This window comes from Talpa europaea, assembly GCF_964194135.1.
Source record: "Talpa europaea genome assembly, chromosome: 3".
NCBI classification, from domain to species: domain Eukaryota; kingdom Metazoa; phylum Chordata; class Mammalia; order Eulipotyphla; family Talpidae; genus Talpa; species Talpa europaea.
In genome coordinates, this window is record NC_140069.1 from 46,974,984 (window position 1) to 47,002,287 (window position 27,304).

The 27,304-nt window shown below is 38.6% G+C and overlaps 1 protein-coding gene across 1 annotated transcript; it reads right to left on the bottom strand.

The window, feature by feature from the left end:
• Window positions 1–2,023: 2,023 nt before the first annotated feature.
• RDH10 (retinol dehydrogenase 10) lies at window positions 2,024–27,304 on the bottom strand (the record flags this gene model as incomplete). The annotated part of the gene is made up of 6 exons (XM_084230026.1): window positions 26,883–27,304; window positions 24,981–25,216; window positions 5,579–5,677; window positions 3,902–4,047; window positions 2,257–2,388; window positions 2,024–2,147 (listed from the first exon to the last, which is right to left on the bottom strand). The coding sequence occupies exons 1-6, from the start codon at window positions 27,169–27,171 to the stop codon at window positions 2,024–2,026; spliced, it is 1,026 nt and encodes a 341-aa protein (XP_084086152.1). The 5' UTR covers window positions 27,172–27,304.

Below are 27,304 nucleotides of genomic sequence, written 5' to 3' on the forward strand. Positions count from 1 at the left end.
AGTTCCAAACTGCACAGCTAAAGGCAGGATAGAGAATCTAGTCAAGAATCAAAGGAGAGCCACAGAAGTAATGAAACTAGGTTGGGACACAGGGATTGAAGACTTCTACAAAAAAGTGAAATGAATTAGGTTTATTGAACTTTCAGAAGGACACCTTATAAGGGCAATAACAAACAAAAATAGAAGTAGGTTTAAATTTTAATACATGCAGAAAAAATTAAAGAAATTTTCCTTAGTCCTAAGACTGGTAAATGGGTTGTTAAAGCAGAAGAGATTTCTCTAGGGTAGTGCTGGGGTTCCTGCTGGTTAACCTATAAAAATATGTCTGTACCCTACACTGATGAGACAGGTTAAAAGGACTTTTTTAAATTCAAAATTGAAAATTAAGAGGCAGTCAGTGCCTCAGTTGTTACCATCGTCCTAGGCTTGTTATCATTTGTAAATAAAAATTTAAATGTTGAATAAAGCTAGTTTTTTAAAATTAGTCTTGGGGACAGCAGCAATGAGTTAGGACTCTTCTGTTTGTGGATACAGCACAGATTTGATCTGTGGTGCAGCCAAACTAATACAAATCCCACTTCTAGCATAAACCTGTCCCCAAAGTATCCAATCTAAGTAGATGGTAACATTGGAAATGTGAGTATGGCACCCTAAATTATTAACATCTGTTCCTGAACACTATCTTATTAAAAATTTTTTTAAGGTGGGGCACAGCATGAAGAAAAGAACACAATGATTTTCTCTACAACAATGCTGGTAACTAATAATCACACAGTCCACTCTATGTAAGTTAATTCTTTATATTTAATCAGTCCATTATAAAACTTCCCAATTAATTAGTAAAAGATGGCTTATTTTAATAGCCTTAAACATTGGTTGCTATTTAAACAAGACATTCTAAAAAAAAAGCAATCACATAATAGTTTATAGTAATTTACAAGTGGATGGTATACATTTAGATACAGAGGTAGAAGTTCACTTTTACATTTCACTAATACACATTTACCAAATTCAAGGCACAAAATAGTTTGTTTTACAAAAAAATACTGTAAAAATGTCATTTGCTGTTCTATAATGTGAGTAAGACTTTCAAAAGAATCTTTACACCCTTCCATACATGCTCCATAGAATAAGACTTTCCCCCCTCACTAATAATAGTTGGCACAAAAATGGGGACTTTTTTAAATGTAGAAGTTCCCATTTTTAGGAACTGTTTCTTTGCAGAGTTGCTATGTAGTCTAGGTAAAAGTCCAGCTAAAGAAATGAAACACAGCAACTTCCCAAGGAAAGGGCACTTTCTGTATGCAGCAAAATTCATAGGTAGAAAATGTATGATCTTTTGGATAAGGTCTCCAGAGTAATAGATAATTAAGGAAATATTTCCCAGATAAAATTAAAAATGCAGCTAACAGTTTAGTTGTTAGGACTTTAAGAAAGAGACCAGATCACCTTTACTGTGACAACCAAACATTATTTACTTTAAATTGATGGAGATCTTAAAATTCCTTTTTAAATGAGCTGTACATACAAACACCATGAAAAAGTCACATAGGGCTTTGCAAAACCGAAACTTAGAAAACAGGAGAAAATATAGCACACTATCAGTCCTTGAAGTTGCAAGGGTGTCAATTGGCTAGAGTTTAATTACAAGAATTAATAAACTCTATAGGAATTAAGAAAAAACCACATATGCAAAATACACTGTAGGTATCATCTCTAGACTTTCTGCTTATTAAAAAAAATAATGGTAGCCTGGAGATGTTGCACAGTGCCTGTCAAAAATGTCTGGTTTTAGGGTTCTGCCTGTAAGGACTCCTTTGGCAACAACCTATGCCCACTTTTGCGGATCACGTTTTCCCAGTATTCTAGTTGGTTAATTTACACTTTATTTTTTTTAAGTTGATTTAAAAATAAGTCAACATGGATTTAGAATCCAGAGAATGTTAATAATGCTGAAGTGGACTGGACTGAAATATCTTGATCGTCTTCTGATAGAAATGATACTCCATACAAAAAAAGATTCTTAGATTCCATTTTTCGCTTCATTATTGTTTGTGGCTTGTTTTCTTTGAGCAATAAAGGGGTACATACACTTGTCTGCTCCTAGGAACCGATACATGCACACAACTGCTTCAAAAGGGAGGATGCTGAAAAAATAAGCCACAGGGTTATTAGCAAATGTGAGAAGTCTTGTGTTAATCAAGTCATAGGGGTAGGCACAGAATGACCCCATTCATGAGGGAACCCCCCAGTTACCTCTTCATGAAAGTCACAATGTACATGAGGCGGGGGGTGCAGATCATGGGCTGGTCAGTGAGGATGGCCTTCATGGCCTGCTTCACACAGTAATCAGGTTTCAGAGGGGGTAGAAATGGCTCAATTTCTTTCCTGAAATTCATACGTTAAAAAAGTAAAATTAAGAATTATCTCAAAATAGCGAAGAAGCCTGGAAATACATATAAAAACATTGACAGTGATATCAGAGGTGAGGGGCAGGATTTTAGGTCTATTTTGTTTTCTTGTATTTTCCAAATTCTCCTAATATGAATACATTATTAATCAAAACCAGTCTACTTTTCTGTAAAATGACAAATTCATGTTTTAAAAATGATTTAAAAGGTATTTTAAATTATTTTTCTATTTTTTTCAATAGAAAAAGAAAATGATGTCTGGCATAGCAAATACTAAATCCAAATAAGATGCCAAACATTTAATATGAAGTGTAGTTAAAATAATGGTGTAGAAAGATTGGCATAACTTTCCTGAGCTCTAAACTCTCCTGGGTGCCTGAGTAGAGAAAACCAAGGTATTTTCTTTAAGTGGTAGCGGTAGGGAAGGTTCTCTGAAATGAAGTACACATAGATATTCTGCTTTCAGCTGAATTCATTCAGTTACATGTTGAAATAACCTAATAATATAATTTATTCCTTTCACTTTTCATTGTCTAGCCACAGCTTTGGACACCTGCCGTGATGCTAAATAGGAAACAGAGCTCCTTGGAACCTCTGCAACTTGTTCCCTAAGTACACAAGAGGACAAACCCAAAATACACATACACACACACATGCACGCACGCACGCACGCTACAGCTCAGCTTCATTCCCAGTCCAGACATGGAGTCAGCCGGACCTGAGATGGAATGACTCAAATCATCCTCCCCTCAACCTACTTCACAGCTTGCTCAGGTTCAGCCCTGACCAACAGGGAACTGGTTGGGTTATCTTCCTTTGCCTTTCAAATTCATCCAAGCAAAGACCTCAAAGTGAGCATGTCCTCACAAGTATCCTTTTAATCATTCATGGTTTTGTTTATTCTGCTTAGTTCAAGTCAGATGTGACTTGACATCTTTATTCCCATATGCCTCCTTTCAAAGCATGTGGGTATTTTATTTCATTTAGTAAACTAAACAGTTCTCATTCTCTAAGAGTGAATCTGGCTACATATACTCTCTGTAAAAAAAGTTCCTAAATCTGAGGGTTTATAGTTAAAGGTCTTTATAGAAGAAAGCCCTTCCTTTTCTGTGACAGTGACATTTTTTGTACTCAAATTCACGTTTATTTACCAACATTAATATTAAGAAACAAAATAACTCCTAAAGAAGTAGTTCCTAAGAAAAATCCTGGGTATTTATGTTTTCTCCTTGATGATGTATAGAAGCCCTTTCCTATCTGATGCTTCTAGTTGACTTCTGGTTACATGTTGATATTAATCAGTAGCGGTACCAGTTTCTCATCAATCTCATACTCAATTTATAAACTTTAACCAATGAAAACTATAAGTTAACTGTCAAATAATAACGTGCCAGGCTATGTTTGATGTTCCAATCCCAAATATTCCACCAATAGGGGAAGATGATTTTTAAAATGGCTTTTCACCAGTAGTAAGATAGGTACTCACTGACCTGATTCGGCAGCCTCTGAACATGCCAGTGTCTACAAGGTAAGGGCAAACCAATGTTGTTTTAATTCCATCCTTTTCAGCAGCCTTTAACTCATGGCTCAGGGATTCATGAAAACCCACAACTCCAAATTTACTGGCACAGTAATCCTGAGTTAGAGAGGAGAGAGAAAAGAAATGCTAAGTATGTGCACAGATCTCCCAAACAAACCCACTGAAGTTTCCCTGGTCCTAGTAGCTTTGGTTATATGTTTGATATAAAAGGTTACAGGTGACTAAGCAAAGAAAAGGAAAGCATTTTAAAAGATGGATATCTGATGTGGTTCAGTGCAGAAATAATATTTTCAAAGCAACAGCAGAAACAGATGAACACTTTTTGCCACATCAACGAAGTATCATATTACTTTGGGGAAGTTACCACAAAGGAGTCTATGAAAGCTAACAAGTTGAAGTTAAAAATGGAGAGAGGCTCACTTTGAAGTGTCTGGAACATTTACAAATGATCTCTTGCTCTGTGAAGGAGACTGAAAAACCAGTTTGTTTAAATTAATGCTGGGAGAACAAAGGCAAGTCTAACTTAGGTTATATGTTGTTATGATCCTATTTTCTTTTTAGGGTGAAGTAAAAATGAAATGATAGCTATGTCTTGTAAATTTAAACTAGAACTTAACTGAGGTATATATAGGTTAACCTAAGTATAACTTAACATGGTGTGGAAAGAAAGTTCTTTTCTATTAACCAACTTTAAATTTAGGAAAGGAAATGTAGAAAGTAGAAGCCATCAATTTGGCGTCCTTCGTATATTTGCATGGAGTGGTGTTTTCAAGTTCATGCTACAGGCACCCATAAGACCAGTAGCACAGAACAAGATACGCACATGCTTTAAAATTTGAAGATGGTGAAGAACAGGGTTTGATTAAGCCCAGTTCGACAATGCTAGACACCTCACAACTGATGAGCAGAACTATCTCATCTGATAAGCTAATACAAGATAGCTCACTTTTGGCAAGCTGACCAAAACAGAACATCAACCTTTGGCCTCGTTTATCTGTTCCCTGTGGCACTGCCATTGCCCTTCATGGTTTCATTTCTGACCCTCTGCCTTTACACTGTCATCAAATAAAACTGCTTAGAAAAGGGGGTATCCTGAGGACTGGCCCTCCTACTTCTCTTGCTGCTGCTGCTTTGTCAAACTAGTATAAGTGATTTTACAGCAGAACATGTGGAGTTGTTATTTATTGATCAATTGATTGAATGATTTAAAAGAGTATTTTTTTTTTTTAATTTTTGCGTTGAAGACCTGGGGTATAGGCTAGGGGTGCCGGGGGTGAGAGGATTCACCAGAGATAGAGTGAGAAGCAGAACAGGTGGATCTACTGAAATACACTACTGAGGGTAAGACAGGAGAGGTCTGCTGTGCCATATGTGGGTTAGCTCCCTGGCAGGGGATCAAACCCAGCTGGTAATGGCGACAGTACTGAGACCCAAACCCAAGGCCACCAGGGAGGCCCTGGAGTTGCACTTAAACAGCAGGACCAGGTTACTGTAGAACACACCACAAACAGCACACAAGTAGAGTGTTTTCATGAGTATATAGGCAGCAAGTATTCTTTAAAGATTCTGGTGTATTTGTCATGAGATATAACAATTGAATGAAAGAAATGCTTTATATCTGACAAACCTCAACTCCAGCAGTACTGAACAATCCCAAGGAACTTGCAACTGTCACAATATGACCATGATTAATCTCCAGCATTGTAGGAAGAAAAGCTTTAGTGGTCTGAAAGAAAAGTAAGATTCAAGCTTTAAGAACTAATATTTTGAGTTTCATCTAACACCCATCTAAAATCCCAGAACAAACCTTTACCAGCATAATGTTACATTTCCCAATTTATTTAAAAATATTTTACATTTAGCAAAAAGAGAAGTTCCTTTAAGGATGTGTGATTAACCTAGCACCGTATCATCGGCATGGCATTCTATTATAAGCCGTGACCAACAAGGCTGTAATACAAGAGCTCTGGGGGACAGTATCCAGAGATGAAAAGAAAGCCATTAGTAGGCTTTTTATCACCTTTCAAGTGATAGTTATCTGCTAATCTAAACTACTCCCAGGTCAGAGATTTTTTTTTTTTTAATGCTCAAAACACTTTAGTGCAGCCTACCCACGGACAGCGGCCTTGTACTGTTTGCCTTGTGGCTATGTCTGAATACCAACAAACCCATGAATGAAAAAGACACCAGCATCATCCTCTAGCTCCCAAAGCTTTATAACCAAAGTGTACCATCAAGATGTAAAGTATTTTAGACATTAAAAAGCAGGATAAACAATCATTTTAGTGAAAATTATGTCAATGTTAATTCTGAATGGGAAGAACCCACAGAACTCTAAACCACTACACTCCTCTATGGGGTTTACTGGGGAGTGACTTTCCCACGGAGGCAGGTGACTGGCTACTCTGGAGCAGAACACGGGGCAGGCATTCCAGGGCAATGGACCAGAGGTGGCACCAATTCCTTTATTCACCAAACTCTTTTTCATCTGGCTTGCTTGCCTTTAACACACAAGGCTGTGTTTAAAAAAAATTTACTTCAAATTGCTTAAGATGATCTATTAACTACTCTACCAGGCTTCTAACAGTTTTATAACCTGCTTCTTAAAAGAAAGCAGCAAAGAGCAATCTGTCTGCTGTTGAATTATATCCTACTGCCAACACAGCTTCCCATGATTTATGAAATTTAAAAAAACCCAAAAACCTAAACACTACACAGAAAAGAAGAGATGCATTCCCTTCTTAGAGGACTTCCTGACAACAGATAATGGCATTTTTACATACATATCTAATCTGTTACAACTTTTGTATGTACAGATCAAAAAACAGGTATTCCATTAATTTTGATAGTCCATGTTCCAATCTATGGTGGACACAGCTGACAGGGGAATCTTTGTGAAGAACCCTAAAGTCTTCCCCAGTCTGATTTCTGGTCATCACGCAACAACCCTTATCCTCCAATTCATACCCCGTTTGTCTGGACCTTCCTGCTGTTGCTACCCATGTCACACTTACTCTCACTTGTAGGTTTTACCCATGAACTCTTCTCTTCTCTGACAACCTGCCTCCAGTGGCCTCCCATAAATTTGAAGTATACTATTAATCGCATATTTAAGTCTTTTATGCTTTCCAAAGTGCTTTATAATAATTGTATCACTGAGTCTCCAGATGAATTTCTATTGAAAGTGGGTAGGGTGTTTAGCCTTTAATACTATTCTACTCATCTAGACTTTGTTCATATTTATTTGGGACACACAGTGGATACTACTCATATGCTTTATGGTGTTTTGATTTTGACTGCTTTATATTTGTCTGGTTGCCCCAGACTAAGCTGGGAAAGATATATTATTCTTCAAATATTAAGCAAGAACAACTAAATGGTGCTAGACATTGATGAAGGTGAAGGGCCATTCTCATGCACTTCATAGACCTAGCACACTGCTGGATGTACAACAGAGACACACGCCTCAGCTTGTTTTTATTTCTTTGTAGTAGTAACAGGCAATGGTTAGAGTAATTATGGTAGTAATTAGAAGTCTGTCTGCTTGATAGCCAAAAAACGCAAGAGCTGATACTTTAAATCATTATAGGTTCACCACTAGGCTCTATAGCTGATATAAAGCTATTAAGTCATAGAATTGCAATACAGTAATATCATCGGTAGCTTATCTATTCCAATTTAGACTAGAAAAACATATCCTTAAGTAGTCAATTCTATGTGAATCCTAAGTATCTGGTGATGATTAGTTAAAAAGTATGAAATGTTACTCTTGATGTTATCCAGATATTTCTAAGTATTAAAAATTTGCCTAGTCTTAGAAGACAGGGATAGATTTAGCATTAAATCTATGCAGTTATATCCTAAGAAACGACACACTATACAAAACAGCAGTAAGAATTTGCTCTTTGGTTACCTGACAAAACTCATTCACAAGGTTAGTGTCCACTTCAATTCTAGCTGGCAGTGAGCTCTAACTAGAGTAACACGACTTTGAGTGGTTGGCTCTAATATCTTACCCTTATTCATGTTCAACATCATTGCCTGCAGGTGTTAAATGACTAATCCAGAGCCCCAGCACCACATAAAGGTAGGTGATAGAAGATTAACAAGTTCCTAACTGTTTTTTAAGTTTAATTTGTGGCAAGTTTCTGAAATGGATTAATGTCCCTACCTCCCTCTCCTGAAATTAGTCTGGAGGTAGTAACTTAATTCATTCAACAAGTATTTCTTGAACATCTATTAAATGCAGGTACTGTATTATTATCTGGCAAAATGATGATGGGTAAATGGAGGCTAATACCATTCCTGCCTCTAAGCAGAATTTACACTCACCAGCAGTAAATGTGTGTTACATCAGCACAACAAATATAAAAGAGTTCTAGTATAACCTACACAAAAGCACAGTACTTATGGCTGCATATTCTAAAAAAATGTGACTTGGGTCTGGTTCCTCCCTTTTCCCCAAAGTGGTTTGGAGGAACAATTAAGCTACTGGTTTTATATTTGAAGGAAAAAGGAATCCAAATACGGTTATGTGACTAAAATATTTCCCAATTTTGGTTTGTAAACATGTTTTTCAGGGAAATATACTTCATTTTAAGTAGCTAGTAAAGGTACAGGTTTGTTTCAATATGAGTTTTTTTTTTTTTTTTAAGAGGAAGGGGTTTGTTTGTTTGTTTTTTTAAAGTAGTGGCAAGTCAATGTTTAGTTTTAAATATGTGATTTCTATGTCTAATCAGGGACAAATTTGGCTTTCTGTACAAATGAAATCCAATTCACCACTGCATTTTCTACATTCCAAGACAAAGGTCAATATTCTTTATTTAGAAAGACTTGCCGATTATAGGCCTAACACTACGGTGACTACAACAACCACTAACTATGTCGAGACAACAAACAAACTGTTGAGGAAACAGGGAGGTGAAGTAAACTAAAGCCACAGTTGGCCTTGGAACCCAGACCGGTGGTCTTCCGTAGCCTGTGTGTCAAGCACTACCTACTATGTGCCTGGCAAAGGCAAGTCCAGGATAAGAGCATTCACACCAGGACCACTCAAATTTCTTTTTAAACTTGAGTTTTCAGGGCTCACTGTGGAGCCTGAGTCACGTGATCAAGTAATAAGGCTGTTAATCATTTCCTTTGCTGCCTGAATGAAGGCGAGCAATTACTGCTCGAGTGTTATTTCCACAACCAAACTCCTGCCTTATGTCTGGGGCACATTACCAAATAAACTTTGATCAACACTAATTCTGTTTCTTACTTTACAAGATAAATGCTATAAATGGGTGGCTAGAAAGCATCTAGTTTTCAGGAATTCTCCCAAACTGACTAGTTTTCTTCTCTAATTACTCTTGCCCTCAACAGTCTGGTGGATGACATCTGAGATAGCACAGCATATTCCGTCCTTGACACAGTTTGACAGCACAAAGAAATCTGGCACTTTGCAATGAATTATTAATGTGCACAAATATTGTAGCATGTATGAGATGGGGACCAGCAAAAGGTGAAGTGCTAGTTGCCATGACACCAGTCAGTTCAAGCTAAGGTTTGTGATCTTTAACTTTGTCTCAAAGAGGGGTTAGAAGAATATAAAGGGTGAATCTCAAGTACACACACATTGAAGTATAAATTCATGCACATGCTGCCATTGGTGAATCCAAAAGGGGCAACTCAGAAAACTCACTGACCACCAGGACTGCTGTTTTAGCTTCACTCTAAGAAGGGATTATTAGATTAGGAGTTATCAACTAATAAAGGGATCTCTAAAGGATATGAAGTAGAGTTACTTGGAGCCAATGGTGAATGGCAAGGTTAGCTAGACACTTAACCTAATACAGAGAAATGCACTCCATTCCACAGCTCTACCCTCTCATTTAAATGTTTAAGAAACAAAAGAAGACATCTAGTTTGTAATCAGGAAAATATGGTTGACTCTGGATCTAGTGAGTATCAAAGTCATTTACCAATATGCACCAATTGGTGTGTCCAGTTAGAGAATTTAGAGTTGAAAAGGACCTAGAAATTATCTGCAAAAGGGAAAATAATGGACTCTAGCTAAAAATTGTGGAGTTAGAACTTTGATTATCTGGGATTAATTTTATCACAAGTCTCCAATACCATAATCTGCCACAGCTGACAATGTGACTGAAAAGGAAAAAAAAAGGAAAAAGGACAGTCAAATGGACACTGACATTCCTCTGAAACATGCTTAACAAGTCTAATATTGCCATTGCTCCTCAGGGTTCCTCTTCAAAGCACTGGGCACTTTGAAAGATAACTGTAAAGGTCATATTTATAATATAAACAAGAACTTCTTAAACACAAGTGTGACTGGACATAGATGTGACATGTCATATCTCGAGAATCTTTGAAAGTTGGGTTTACGCCAAATTAACTTCCAACAGCTCCAACCCTCCAGATCATTCTTGGTGCTCTTAATGACAGACTGCATTGCAGAGCCTGCAGCTGCACTGTCAGGACAAATTAGCCTAAAGTTAAACAAAAGAGAATGTGAAGAAATGCGGTATCCGGCAAAGTCTGACTTTTGAAATTTCAAGATTGATGACATTTTGAAGGTGTAGGTAAAACAACCAGAATGTGTTTTCCATATTTGTAAGCAATTCCAGGTTATGGACACTAAGGGAAATGCAAAGTTAATTTCTCACAGAAGAAGACCTCCTGCTGTATTCTTTTGTGTCTATTCTGTGGCCAATCCAAGAAAAGGCATCTTTTTAAAAGAATCATTTTTGTGTGTTTATCTCTCATTTGAACATCAAGAGACAAAGCACAAAGTGGACTTTCATTTCTAAAGAGGACCATAAATCATTATGATGGGGAAGGATTAATACTATCAGCACATACACAGTTTTCTGGTTCAGAATCTCCAAGTAAGAGTAATAGATACAATTTGAAAACACAACCAAGACCCCACTGAACAAAGAACATCTAACTGGTGACTCGTATTGTTCACCTCCGAATAGTGCAACACTCTCCTACATGTTTTCTTCCGGTCTGTGTTGATAGCAGAGTAACTTATCTTTATCGGAATCACAGAGGAACATATTGCTATTTACAAGGCTAAAATGACATCTGGTGGCACTCATCTCAGGAAACTCTGTCACCACTCCTCGAAAACTATATTCAACAGTACAAACTATCGAAGGCACTGAAAATATAGTGAACTGAGTAAAAAGTTAACAGGAAAAACGTGTGTTCAAAGATGTAAAATGCTAATACCACTAAGCTAACCTGAAAAAGGAACATGGCAAAATAGACACTCTTAATATAGATTTAAAGTTATCTGCTTAATAAATATAGTATTGACTATCAAACTTCAGAAATTTCACTTTGACCATATAAAGTGTTACTTGAAGATCTGCATATTGCAATTATCTTTGATAAGGAATTGAGGGCCTCCCCTGGTGGCACAGCGTTTGAGCGCTGGGCTGCGAGGGTCCCACAAAAAAAAAAAAAAAAAAAAAAAAAAGGAATCGACACCTAAATGTATATTTGTTAATGATAGTAAGTTTAAATATTTTAATTGCAGTTGCTAGCATCAATTCTGAATTTATATAGCCAGATAACTGTTTTTTTTTCTTTTCTATTAGGATGTATCTGTAGAGACTGAAAGGTTTTTTGATGAATGATGCAACAGAGCTCTAAGATACTGAAATACTGAAGCCTGAAACTACTTTCTTAGGTTTAACAAAATGGTCTCAAAATCTATCAGATTGAGAAAAACACTCTCTTTAACAGTAGAGGGAAGACTAAAGAATATGTCACAATATCCAAATTTATACCAATGTTACATCTACTATCCTTTTTATTATTATTTTGGAGTTAGTTTAAAATTTGAAGGCATCAGCAGTTAATACTTAATGTACACGCACAAGTATACTCCTACAGTTGCCCTGCAACCAAGAAGCTAATAAAAAAGCTAGGCTCTTCAAATGAACACCTAGATGATGACACCATTAGTTATTCAGCAAAAATAAATGCTTCATTAAGTTGCCTTCCCAATGTTAACACATTGGACGAATCTACCCCCAGGCAGCGACTCAGATATCAGCATTCCCTTATATTTTTAGGAATTGCTATGCAGAAACACCAGAAAGAAGGTGACTTAACACTCAGTCTGTCTGGAAAGAACCCTGGCTTTCAGGGTCCAGAAACCACCCAGTTCTGACTGCCAATAACTTTACCTTCCTCAATCTTAAGTTAACTTAGTTGTAAGCTAAAAGGAATGAAATTATTTCTAAGGTTTCTTAGATCAAAAATGTTATGATGACTTATAGCCATTAATTCTTTCTTCAATATCTACCACATATTCAAAATGCATGTCGTAACACTGCGGAATGACTTGCATAACACTCTCGTAAATGACTCAGCAAGGTACGACTCCATGGTGCAGTTGCCAGCATCTGATGAGTAGTAAAAATATGTATTCATTAAACATTTATATGTGTCATGACTGTGCCCTTTAAAATAATGTAACTTGAATTCATGCTTCTTATACATTAAAAAAATACAAGTTATCTGCAAAGAAATCCTTGTTTTTCTGGTTTTACTTGCATCCACGGAAGCACAATGTGTTAGAGGAAAACTATGAATGATAACCAACTTTTGTGAAATGCGACTTTCCCTGACTCTACTCTTGGCTTAGTCCTAGGTAATCAAAGACGTGATCTAAGAGCTGCTTCAAGCTCTGGCCCCTGCCCTGATCTAACAGCTTACAGAATAATGAAAATAACCCACAAAATTACAGTCAAATAGTCTGCTAAACAACAGGTTGTCATGAATCTTTTTGCTTTGTCCCACTCAATTCACAGCTCAGAAACTGTAATAAAGACGGAGCCGCCGAAGGGCAGAGGCTTTGGTTCTGCTCGAGTGACTAGTAACCACTTTCATGAGACATAACCTTGTGCAAGGAGCTCAGCCGCTGCTCAGGCAGGCAGTCTGAAGTGGCAAGGCTCCTCTGCCCTCTGGCCCACAGCACAGCCCAGCAATGCCCCCATGATCACTTTCCATCATTCCTTGTGTTTTGTCTATGTAAATAATTCAAATTCAAATGCTTTCTAGTTTGCGTACTGTGGAGTCTTAAAAAATACAATCAAGAGCTTACTCCTCAAAACTTGTTATTCTTAAGTATGCACATCCACTATAATAACTTAGAACCTAATTACTATCTATGTTTTATTAAGTACCTACATTGTAGTAGGCATTGTTAAAGATACTTTTTGTGAGCTCTGAAAGAAATTTAAGAATCCTAGAAGCCATAAGCTATAAATCAGTGGTTCTCAGACTTTGCTCTTCTTAGACTTTGCTACTTGTTAGTCACATGGTGAGGAGTTGCTCCTGATGCTCAGGGTGTACCCAGGCCAGTTTTAACAGGGAGGGAACTGCATATCAGGAGGCAACATTTCCCAGGTGATTCCAGTATGTAGCCAAGTCCAAGAACTAGTGTTCCAGAACAGAGTAACTCAATCTCAGCAACACTGATGTTTGGGTTGGGTAATTTTGTGTCATGGGAGAGCTGTCCTATACATTGTACTGTGTTTAGTAGCTTCCCTGGTCTCTATCCCTGGTTACTAGATGCCAGTAACAACCACACTGGTTCTGATGAGCAAAAAATGTCTTCCAGATGTTGCCAAATGACTCCAAGGGGGAAATGGCCCTCATGAGAACTACTCTCTAGAAGGCAAATCAAGTTCCATATAGTTGAGCAATAATTCTTTCTAATCTCTAATTCTCATATTCTAACATATTTTTTCTAGGTTTGGAAGACATTCTGGGTTTAAAAAATTCCACAAATTTGGGAACAAAAACCCACCACTTTTAGTTTATGCCAACACTTTCAAACTACCACTCTACTACTAAATGAAGAAATATCTTGAAGGATAATAATGCTAATCCAATAACTGCTCTGATGTATTCTATCCTCCTCACAGAAGAGTACTAAAGTATAAATAGAACTAACAGTAATCATTTATCAATCACAGCACTGGCTAAGCTACCCAAAACATTATTAGGTTGTAAAAATTAAAAAGGAAAACTTCCTCTTAGGTATCGTGTTTGTGAGATACCATTCCTTCCTTTACCCAATACTGAATGCTGACTATATGCCAGGGGCCAGGAGTTAAGAAGGGGTATGCACAACAGGCAAGATTCCTGCCCTTCTTTCTAGACTGGCATTTAAGTCCTTGGCAGGAACAATGTAGCTCTTCAATACATGACCTTGACTTTCTACCATGATGCTTAAGACTTTGAAAACTCCATCCTGGGCGCATCAACCAAAGGGAAAACATGTGAACTCTTCCATTTAGACATTGTGCTAGAATCCAAACCAAAAAAATTTACCTAGATTAGGGTGGAGGCCAGAGTACTGACATTTTCCTAGTCTAGAAGATTCCTAAAGGGCTAGTTACAGCTCTGGAAGTAAAACGGCAGGTAGAAGGAGAATATTAGAAGCAGGAAAGAAAACACTCCGGAGGAGTTCCTTCTCAAACTTTGATGTGCATTAGGAAATCACCTGGGAGCTGAATCAAATGCAGATTCTGATCCAGCAGATCTGGGAAGGCGGCTGAGTCTGTCTAGTGTGCAGCTTGGCCAGGTGATGCTGCTAGTGCTCGGGGTTAGAGACTGGACATAAGGTTCTACATGAGCTGGGTGTCTGTTTACTCCCAACTTCAAGCGGCTTCACATCAATTTCTAGAAATTCAACAAAACAGGCAGACTAATTTATTCATCCTCTATTACACCCAGGTTCTTTGAAAGAGAACATTAGGGGTTAGGAAGTTTCATCTTCCACTTCTCACACCCTTCCCCTCCATGTTTAGCAGATGAAATTTGGTTCAAAGGCTGGTCAGAACTCAGAGTTTTGTATAAACAACTGCAGGAGTCTATTCAATTACCGTGTGCAAATTTGCCTTGGATCCAATTTTAGCACTAACAAGCTCCTCTGCTGTGGTTTGAATGTTAGGGAACCCCCCTCCCACACTTCCCCTCCCCATTCATATGTGTGTTTAAGTTTTTCAGTCTATGGTATTCTGGTACAGCAGTGTGGATTGACTAAGACACTGCACGCCCAAACCCATTGAACAAACTCTCAAAATGAAACCTAGAATACTTCAAAACTCTTTCCCCTCATCAACAGAAGCTTTGAGGGTTTAGATTTCAAGACAAGGAATTAGACATTAATCTCAGCATTTACCTTTTTAATTTCTACTTCTTTACCTTTCTGAAGCTTTATGCTTCAGTAAGCCTGAGAGAAAATTTCACCTAGGAAAAAAATTACCCCTTTAAAAATCTGATGCTAGAGTCAGCTAGCTAGAACTATACAAATCCATGAATATGAATAGCATGAATAGTAGGTCCAAAGCATGAAAATCCATGAATAGCAAGTCCAAAGGCAAAGCTTATGGAGTTACCTGGAATTTTGATCCAGTAAGATCATTATATAAGAGAAAAAAAATGGTCTTATGTTTTCCAGGAGATAAGAGGGGGTAAGGATGGGGGGTGGGCAGAGAGAGGGGGAGGACTGAACTGAAACCACACTGATAGTGACATTTCAGTAACAAGAATTTACAGATGTTTGTTCGGATTTTCCTTCATAGAAGAACCTGTTGTATTCCCACTTTTCATGTCCAGTTTGTCAATGTTGATAAGCAAGCTAGGAAGAGTAGAATACTGGGGGACTAAGGATATATAATACTATTCTCAGTGAAGTGACCACCTTAGATATAGATCATGGAAAATTAAAGAGAAGGTGCAGAAAAACACGTAAATTGAGCTACGGTAATAAAAATTGTAGTGTGTTATTGGTTCTTTAGTCTAGAATTTTACATGCTTGTCTAATTAATGGAGGAAACTTTCTGAGTATATTAACATAGGATTAACCGGTCATTGCTAAACTAACTACGCTAATAAAAAAATCAACATGTGAAGGTGAATTCTTACATTATATCAAGGGTGGAAGCACAAGTGACTCATAGGAAAATCTATTAGGAATTTTGACGATGGAGCCCAGTTAAGTATTTGTAGAGATTCTAAACTAAAGCCCTAGAATGACAGTCTTGTCCTAGCTTCTTCCTTCCCCAGTGATAACCTTAGGCAAGATCCATAACTTCTCTCAGTTTGTTTCTTCATCCATAAAAATGGGGATAATGGCTCTACTTAATACAGAGCTGCTGTGAGGCTCAAATGAGAGAAGAGTGTTTATGAAAGGCCTTTATAAAACTTGAGGTCTATTAAATGCACATGTCTCATTAAGCATATATTCAATAGGCTATTTTGGTTATAAGTGCTATATTTTAGTTATGTTGTGTCTTTAGGTTCCTGTAATTCTTGCTCTTACTATGTATGGCTGTCAGGCTTCCCTGCCCTTCACACAGGGCCAGACCACACTTCCTGCAAAAATACCTGACCACTAGAGGTAGCCTCAAAACATCTCTTTAAGCAGCTGTTTCAGCTGCCTTGCCCCCTTTCATCCAAATCCTAGATAATGCTGGGAAGCAACAATAACAAGTACTTTCTAACAACACTTCTTTTCAAATTCTTCATCTTGTTTTATTAAGAGCAGAAAACAACCTTTAAAATATAAATATGAATTACAAAGCTTGAAGGAGAGTCCAGCAAACATGCAGATAGTAAACATTAGTACAGAACTATTTTAACATAATTTTTGATACCTTGTTTCTTTTTCCCAAGAAATGGTAGAACTCCTTGAAAAATCAGTAGGGGGCAGTATGCTAATTACAACTTGCAGGTGGGAAAATTCAGGCTTTGAATTTTAGGTTTCACTTGTCCTCAAAATGCCAACGTGCTTACATAAGTTACACCACAGATATTTTCTCATTAACACTGATTTTGGAAGTGTTATTCTGAGCCTCATTGTTTAGTGTAACATTAAGAAGCTGAACCACGTTAATATTCAAAAAATCCAGTACTAAGCTATCTGAAGGAAAGGCCAAAAATTCACATTTTATCCAAGCCCAAACCAAATACAAACAAATAAAACCACAAAAAGCCACCAAAATCCAAACTCTCCCCCCCCCCCCCCCCCCCCGTCCCAAAACAAAACCTACCAAGCAGCCAAGCAGTGTTAACACTGCTGCCACCTTTCACACATCATTGTGTGATCTTTGAAAGTTTCACATACCAAGTAATGTTTTGTTTCCAAATGTGAATTCATTTTAAGTGGCTTGTCAGTTGGGCTAATTTGACAGCACTCAAGGTTGCCTCAGTTAATTGCGCTTATGTGTTAAATATTCTAGCAGCATTTACTTCAGTGTTGAAAGTTTTATGATCACTATGAGAGGATATTCAATTTTTCCCTTGTGGTTCACTTAATTTTAGTTTCAGAGCATTTAGGAAAATGGTCCGTGACAGATGTGAACCTGAGTTGTAAGAGAATTGACAAATAAAATTAAAAAAAAAAATTAAAGAATGGGTCATGCTCGGTAAGATAATCAAGTAAAAGATGTTAGCAGTCCTTCATTCGAAAGGCAACCCCTCCAGTGCTGAGATGGCGTAACCCTGCATTAACCCAGTGATCCAGGTGACTAGAACTGGCTGGCCAAGTGTGTCAGGGCAAATGTGACCAAATCCCAAGGCCATGCTCTGATAACCTGACCCTGAACAAAGGTATCTTAGCAAGAGTGTTAGGTCACAGGGAAGTTCTCTAAGGCTGTGCTTTAACAGGGACCATCTGCAAGCTTTACTTCTCTAGATACTGAATATTTTCAAAGAAAGAATTAAAAAATCCCATTTTGAGTGATTTTCCAGCCACGTTTACAAAGGGTCTCAGTCTAAAAGAAGTTTTGGGGTCAGTTAATAGAAACTATCAGAAAGGGTTAGTTATTTGAATAACTAACTACGACAGTAACTTCTGAGATTAAGAAATCACTGATTAAACCAAGGGATATTAACACATTTTACTCTGATCCTTGGAGTTACAGGCTCAAAATATAGGACTGAACCCATTCAGCTGAGCAGGGAATAGTTTCCAATTTCCTAAGGACTATCAGAGTTTGTCATACTCCAAAGATTAGCTACAAAAGGTCCTTTATCTTGGGAAAATAGTGTTTGTGTGTAGAAGGAAGAAAGATACAAATCTACCCTGTCAGTACACCCCCTAGTGGAATTTCAGCATAGCACAATTTTGGGGTCTAAAAATATCCAGGGTATTTAGACTTAACTCAGGCTCCAATGGACTTTTCCAAGGCCAGTGGCTGTAACTGCACCAAAGTCATGGGTATCTACTTATCACTAAGCATTCTAAAACAAGAAAACAAGCAAAATACTTCATCTACACATTTATCCGTACAGGCAGGCATCTGGATTAGACAGAGGCACACTGGCTACTTATAACTTAAATACGCTTAATTTTAGTTTCTGAAAAAACTACAGCAGAAATTTTTGATGATTCTGTTATTAATATTCCTTAACTCAAGGAAAAAAATTAAAAGGGGTTTCCTACTTTAAAAAATTTGTCTAACTCCCAAGTGAGGTTATTACATTGCTTGAAAGGAATTTTCTGATTGCCTTATCTTAGGTATATTAGTTATCACTAAAGGTAATACTAGAGGTAATCCACTAGAATTTGCCAAAGATTTTTAAAATCTGAAAAATGATTATGGAAAAAACAAATTTAAAGGAAGAGAAAAATAGAGAGAATATGAGCAGTTAAACACCTAATCACAGGGTTTGTTGCTCTTCTCCAGGCCTCAGGGACCCCGTCCTGCAATGAATAACTAAGGACTCTGCTGGGCCACTCTCCATTCAACCTTTTTGAAAAAGCTCTTCAATCAGTGTTAGCATTAGCACAGGTTAAAGAATGCTTCCACTTTGACATGTCCTATAGATTAATTTCTACTTGGGAAGATAATGGATAAAACCCTGGATGTAGAAATAACGAGGGAGAAAAGAACAAATATCAACTTTGCTTCTAGAAATGAAGATAAACAACACACAATCGAACAAGAAATTGCCATTCCCTGAACCAGGAATTTGAGAGTATTCTACAAGTACTGCTCCATTAATATATAAAGATACCATTAAGTCAACATGAAACAATTTTGAATGTATCTTTCTTTCTCATGAATAGTGGTACATTTAGTTTAAACTATTCAACTTCTTTTGTTTCCAAGTCAGACAGGACTCAAATGGCCGAACAACTGATTCTACAGAGCCCCTTCTGGGCACAGTGAGATACTCATTCAGGCTGGAGTTTAGGGTATACCAGGGATATAAAGGAGGAGGAGTTTGGAAAGGCAGGTGAAATCAGCTTTGGAAGGCCTAAAGAACCTGGAATTCAGGCTGTGAAAATACAAAGGTTTTGGGCAGCTTCTAGTCAATCTCTAAGCAAGCACATAACAAACAAGTGTGCTTACATAACCCCAGGTTGGAGAAAATAGGTTGGAAATAGGGAAAGAAGTTCAGAGACTCTTTTTCCAGAGTCCAGGCTAGATGTGATGGAAGTACACAGGACGGAGCAGTAATAGAAAGGCAGGGATGAAAGTACATGGTGGCTATAAAACAATCAGGATTTGGTGAGCCAGGAATTCATGGAAGATGAAGAATTAAAGATACTGTTGATGTTTCCAAACCTGGTACTGGTGATACCAGATTTCAATAAGGGGCAAAAAGGAGTTAGTTCAGTTTTGAGATCTCCAGAGCTTTGAGGACTGTAAGGAACATAGGAATGTGGGAACTGCCTTAAAAATCACAGTTGAAGCTACTGATAAATAGATTACCCGCCTAGAGGTGCACAGTGAGAAGAACTTTATGCACACAAGCCTAAAAAGAGTCACTACGTTTTAAAAGCAGAGAGGCTCAAAGGATTGGGAGGATAGCAAGAGAAGGGGGAGGAAGCAGACTTATCATGGAAGCTCAAACACTGGAATTTGGAAGAGATGGTTAACATGATCACAGCCTGTAGAAAGATTAAGCTGCACACTGGATTTGGCAATGAAGGAGCACTGCCATTTTTTTCATGTGACACTGGTTACTTGGCAATATTTTCTAAACAACTGAGGTAATCAGACATATTGTATGATAGATCAAAAGTGCTAGGAAACTTTATAGGATGGTTCCCCACATATACCAGTTATATAAGGTGACATCTGATCATGTCATAGATGTTGATTTCTAATAGCGATAAATTTGAGTCCAGCATGTAATACATCAAATACAGAAACTCAAAATTCAATGAGCATTTTATATTGTGCTATGGAAAAGACTTTGAGGCCACCCTGTGAGGTATACAGTCCCAGCTACCCTAACAGTGGCTACCTTAGAAAGATGTTTTACTCAGTTCTTAACTGTGAGCACAACAATAAGATAAAGTATGCCTACCCTTGTCAATTTATAGTTCAGTTCAAGACATAAAAATGTCTTTATTTCTAAAGTTCAAACATTTGACTATTACACATATATTTATTTAATAGTAGAAGAAAGTTCTGGTACAGATTTCTAAAAACAGGCATAAATTCAAAGTTTTAGTAGCTATCTGCAGGGAAGTAAGACTAAAATTTTTATGTAAGTATAGAATAATACATTTAGTATAATAATTCCTAATTTTATGGTATAGAGGAGGAAGTATTGACCAAAGGGTTTCACATGGATACCTTAGAAATTATTTTTCTAAAAACTTCAATATCTAAGAGGCTTTCAACAAAACTAGGTTTCTCTAACCAGAGAACACAGGAATACAGTATGAGATTAAAAACCAGTAAATCACATAAGAACTTAAACATTAATGATTACGGACCATTCATGAGATATTAGATACAACCACAGCACTAATGTCTTTAAGTGCTGCATTACTCAGATCTAGCTGGTGGGCTTTTACTTTTGGATGGATTTTAACTAAATAGACTTTAGACATTTGGATATAGATAAATGCCTAATTCAGTAATTAGTATTTTAAAACTGTGAAACCTTTTAAGTTAAGTGGTCTATTAATTAACTACCAATTATCTTGTCTGACTACCATATCAATAGAAGTAAATTACCGACTAGCTATTTGACAGATTTAGTCCTTTACCATGCAAAATTTCTTCAGAACATAAAAGGCCTGGAGTTAAATGCCTTTGCTTCCCCTTTTTGGTTAATTAGGGATCATTTCTGCTGCTTACTTATAGAGGCCAAAAGCAGCTCTTTGGTCAAAAAGGATCTACCGATAAACTCTGTCTTTTAAAAATGACAAGTTAAGATACTACTCCCTTTAAAAAAATAACAAGTGAAACAATATTAATATTGTGGGGAGAATGCAGGCTTGCAATTTCTGTTTGGAGGAACTTTCCTTATATCAAAGGGGATGAGAAAGTATTCTCAAGTTTTTCCATCTCACTGAGATACAGAAAGGGCTTAAGTGAAAGATGTCTGTGATTATTCCAAAATTAAAAGTGCATTGTATTACATACATCCTCCGTGGTCTTGTCCTAACCCTGGCAGATTATGCTGACAAGAACTTACCCCAAATCTATCATTTCTTGACTGGTGACTAAGAGAAGGTTCCTAGAACTGCTGGTGATAAAACACTGAAGATAAAGTGTCATAGCAGACTGCAAGGCTGTGTAGAATGCCAAATATTGTAAAAACTTAACAAAGTCTACAGAAATAGTATGAGGTCAAGAAGGAAGGAGTTGTGGTAGGAATCCTCCCCTTGAGACTTATTCATTGAGAAATATGAGTGGTTGCCATACACAATCTGAGCTTAATTCAAATTGATACATCAACAATAGTCCTCTCAAAGTTGCTAGCCTCACCAACACATAGAGTCAATGTGCTATAGTAAAAATGAGCATGGGAGTGGGGGGGGGGCGGCGAAAAATGCTACAGGAAAACATAAAGAGACACAGTAATAACAAATGCAAGCCAATTACATTTTGTCATTCTGACTCAGGTTGAATGAGTCTGACTTAATTGCTCACCTTTTGAGACTTCAGAAAACAGATCCATGTGAGCACTCTCTGAATCGGTTAAATATTAAAGCAGAAGCTAGCCTTTATCATAAAACATTTGTGTGACTTATGAGTAGATTTCTGTTCGAGGCAGGGGAAAACAAACAGATGTATATGACACACTGCCTTCAGGCAGCTTGCCATCTGCTTTGGGATCTCACTGGCACAATGCATAAAAAGTTATATCACAGAGCACATGCAATGCACCTAAGGATAGGAATGATAACAAAGACGGGAATACACTATTGGAAAGAAGAGAAAAGCCCTAGACAAGTTATTTAACTGCAGCTTCATCAGAAAACAAGGGGTTGGGCAAGATCTCTAAAGATCCTTTCAGCTCTAATGTGCAGAAATGCCAGGAAAGGCTGCAGAGGGAGAGAAGGTTATATTAAGAACCTGAACTAGCCTTTTAAAGGTATATGAAGTGGAAGGAAAAAGGCTTTCCAGCACGGGTAGTAGTATGAGGAATGGTTTGGAGGTAGGAGTATGCACAGCTTTTCAGTGAGAATCTGCATGGTTTTCTAACTCACTGCATATGACTCTAACTCTGAGACAGGACCAACATACTATTTATTATTTTATGAAAACAGATATCAACTGCTATTTAAAAGTCTGGCTCAAGATGATCTGTTCAAAAGGCTGAACAAGTCTGCTCTGCTGATATACTATTTAAAATGTATGGGGCAACTTCTTTATCTTACCCAGATATAGTTCAAGATACAATGGCTATTTTTTCTGGAAGGAAAACATCTGGAAAATGTTTGTTTGTAGTTACAAACATTTTACCTAAGAGGGTTACTACAAGCTGAAATCTGGTGACTCTGACATCATTAAACTTCCCTCCCCACCCCCCTGCCACACACACTGCCTTCAAGGGGGGTGGGGGGGGGGAAATCACTGTAAAAATTAAAGTAAGTCTTCCTTTAAATTTTACTTGCTAGACCGCAACTTCTGAAAAGGTTTGTAAGTCTCGGCAAAAAGTCAGAAATTCCAGCTCCAAAATGAATTTTCTGACTCAATATTGAAAATAAATTCTTAAGTTTAGATGCTTAGGAGAAAAACAGCTGGAGAATTCAGGAGCCTCCCATATTTTAATATGAAGTGACGTCATTACTGCCAAGGCTTCCAAGAACTCCCTAAATTGTGTGGTTAAGCAACATCTCAAAGCAAAGTAAGGACACATGAAGAAGGTGGTATATGTCTCCTTGATATATAGATCCAGTTCCAGAATAATTTTTCTTTTGGAGATTTGATTCAATTTCCTCATGTTAGAAAACCTAATGTTAGAGATATAGTATATCAATTGATGTGCATTTTCAAAGCTAAGGCTATGGATTTTCTGCACTTAACACACTCTATATTAGCTCTCATTTTATAGAATGTGTAGAAAAGAGAACCTGCTTTCCTAATAAAAGTATTTAACTGCACACTGTAGGAGGTTTCATTAAAAATCTGGTTACTTTTGATATTTTCTTAATTAAGCAAAATGCAGAAAATGCTGGTAAGGTGGTTAAACTTTAGAGTATGTTGTGTAGGTAAAAGTTCACAGTTCAGAATGTGTGAATCATCTTAGTCAAACGTTGTGGGTGGGGGGGACCCTAATTTTGGTATATGTGATTCATAAGTAGCCTACCAATGGTTATGTATCTGAAATTAACAGAATCTCTATGCCTGTACCTACAAGTTACTTTTTTTTAATCAAATTTGTTTTACTGAGTTTATAAATACATAAGATTCTTGATAAACTGTATCGCCAAGTTTATTCAATTGTACTGGTAGCCTTTACTCATCTAATCCACCTCATTGTCACTTGCTACCTGTTTTTATGGATCTGCAGCACAAGGACTTTAATTCAGATCCCCACCCCCACTGAACACAACACACACCTGTGAACACTTAAATTTCCCCAAGTTGCATTTGGGAATCCCCTTACTGGTTTAAAACATAACTATGAGTTATCTCGGGTCATTTTTATGTTCATTTCTAGAGGTTTGGAAATGAATGAAATATAGTTCATGTTTGAAAATAATCTTCCAGAAGCAAAGAAAAGATTTGATGTTTGGGAACAACATTTGAATAAGTAGTTTTAAAGCCAGATTAAGTTTTTAAGAAGTTACTAAAAAATTAATGAGGTTTAATGTGACCTATTTAGGAGAAACAGTTCTTTGTTGTATTCTCTAACAAAGTAATCTGCCTATGGAAAACCAACCAACCAACCCTATCTCCTTACCCTTTCTTTATTAGACCCTACCTGTCTACCAAAGTAAAAGGGAAATACCGTGGAGGAAGAAAAGAATAAAGTGGGTCGACTGTATGGTTGCAGGGGAAAGTTTTACACATACCACCACTGAAGGGAAGTTCAGCTGAAGAACTGCAGAGCAGCAGAAGGCCCTCTGCCTATCACCCTTAGATGGTAGCCCTGATGGTTAGAAGCTGACAGGGTTTAAATTCCTGGCTCATTAGCTCTCACAATTCCCCTGCTCTCATATGGTGACTCTGTGGTCCTATCACCGTAACTTTTTGTTCTCATAAGAAAGGCATCTTCTAAGCTGAGATATACTACAGGAGGATAATTCCACGGACCTGCGGATGGTCAATGATGTTCAGTGACTGCCAGGGTGGCCTGACCACTCCCGGTGGATCACAAATGCTGATCTCAGAATCTCTGGCACTTTCTAAAATGTGGCTGAGCAATAACTTGGAAGTCTAAACTCTGACTTTAGGAATTCATAAGAACAACCAATGTTTTACAAACTCAACAGAAAGTAAAATAAACAAACCCAGAGTTTTATGCTCCCTCTTGTTTTTTTATGGCAACCTTTCAACTAGTTCAAAATGTTCAGTTCTCTACTCTTTCAAGAAATACTGAATTAAGTGGAAAAAAAGAAAACAACTATTTAATAGTAACCAGCATACATTATAATCACCATGTGGAGGACAGAGAATAAGAAGGAAGCTTTTAGTGAAAAAGCATAGGTGGCTTTTGGCTGGTGCTCAAGTCTCCCTCCTTCCCAACCTTCTCATTGAAGAGGGCCCAGTCATAAAAACGAGGATGTTTATATTTACCCAGAAGTGTGCGTGGCAATTGACCATCATGGTTCTCTCAATGAGCTCATCAGGACATTCCAGAAGGTGATGCCCAGAGACCACGCCAGCATTATTGACCAGGACTGAGACCTCGCCAACCTCCTTGCGGACCCTTTCAGCCGTCAGGTAGACATTCTCCCTCTTTCCTACATCACAGGTGTAGGTAAAAACCTGCAAGTTACAGTGGGGCAGAATTTCTTCCTCACCATTCCCAGCTGTCCTCAGAAGTCGAAATGAGGAGAATGGGGGGGGGGAGGGGAAGAGAGGGTACAAAACATAAGTCACATGGCAATCAGTAGGACAAAGATCACACAACACAAAAATACTACAGTGAGCTTCAAATTTCTAACACTGTAAAGCTTGCCAATGACTGAACTTACAGCTGCCTTCCCTCCCCCCCCCCACTCCCCCCCCCCCCCAAATCTTTGGGAATTACAGCAATTTACTGGATAACTTTGCTTTGGGGAAAATCATGTAATTGTGACAAGCCCAATACAAGTCAGACCTCATGGGATCAGCTTCCTGGAGCTAAAGACACCTGGAAAAAACTGATCTCAGCCCAGAGACTAATACCCCCTTCCCCCAACACACACACTACACACTCTTTTTTCAGGGGTGCATGGATGGAAACAATGACCAGAAATGGTTCTTACTCTTTACTACGAGCACTCTTAAAAATGGAAACTCACTTCAAGACTCACAAACCCAACTGTAATTGATCATCTGAATTCACCCAAGAAATGAGCCTAAAGTTTCTCATTAAAAAAGTGAAGGTCACTGGTTCGTTCCCAACCAGAGTAGCTGGACTCCCCTACAAAGCACCTTCACACATAAATCAAGTTTACAGGTAAATAAACAATTTTACTACATAGGAGCTCAACTTAAAAACCAAAATAATTTCCCTGGAAAGCAAATAACTTTATAGTTTAGGTTTGGCATGAAACATGAAAATCTGTATTTGCTACCGTTTCATGCCATCATTGAAAATGTAAAATTTTTCAGGTCTGATTTTTCTGACCTACAAGACAGGTGCCATTATTTTGGTGACAAATGAGCAATACGTGGGAGGGCCAGTGCTCAAATTAATGTAGTTCAGTGTTTTCCCTGGAATTGAAAACTTTTGTCAAAAAGCACAAGCCATGATCAAATTTCCTGGCCCAGAGTTTACCGTTGGATATGTTCTTCACTTTGGTTTTCCTTAAAAAGTCTCAGATTCAGGTCAGTTAATAAATACTGCAACGTACACTTTCAGAGGCTACCAAAAATCATGGAATAAATTTACAAAAAGGCTTGAATAATTCAAATGCTGTCCCTTAAGAGACAGGGCATCTTTCAATCGGGCCGAGTATGTCACTGAGGCACTACTCTCGGGCGAAACAATGTTAATTATTTTCCTGCGGCTGAAGTTCGGGTGAAATCATCAGTGTTGCCCTCCTCGAAGCGGTTCGGACCTCAGCAACTTGCATACACGCATCAATGGAATCTGAGATCAACTTCCCAAAGACACTCATTTCCCACCGCAAACGCGAGTCAAGCATTTCTTCAGGATTCAAACCTGTGGTAACAAGTACTCTCAGCCTTCCCTATAATCAAAGGGTTTAGGAAACCCGATAGTTCTCCGCAAAGGGACGGGACCTGCACTAAGCCCAGGGCTGGGCACTCTCCTCCTGTAACACGGAGGCGATCGTGATCCTGCGCAAGAGGGCAAAATCCATTCGCAGACGACCGGTGCGCGCAAGGTGGCGGGTGGGGGGTAGTGGTGACGATCTCTCCCTGGAGAGCTGCACGACCACCGCAGTGGGGTTTAGGGGCCCCGCGGGGAAAGGCTCGGGGGTGGGGGGCGGCTTGACCCAACAATGCTGGTGCTCAGGTCCCGCTTACCTTGCAGCGCCGCGGCGTCGGCCGCCTCCAGGTCGCGGTAGATGTGGCGCACCATGCCGGCCGTCTCCTCGTTGCTCTGAGTGTTGATGTCCCAGAGCACCAGCAGCGCCCGGCGCCGGGCGAACTCCAGCGCGAAGAGGCGGCCCAGGCCGCTGCCGGCGCCCGTGATGAGGCACACCTGGCCCGCCACGCTCTTCTCCTTGGGCCGCACCAGCCAGCGCGCCGCGGCCAGCACGAACGCCCAGAGCACTTTGAAAGTGACCACGAAGAACTCCACCACGATGTTCATCGCGACGCCCCGGGCCCCGCACGCGCCCAGCGCCCGCGTCCGCGCCCACCCCGCGCCGGGCAGCTGGGCTCCCGACGCCGGGGGCTGGTCAGAGCGGCCGGGACCAGACGGCTGCGCCCCGCGCCGGTCCCCG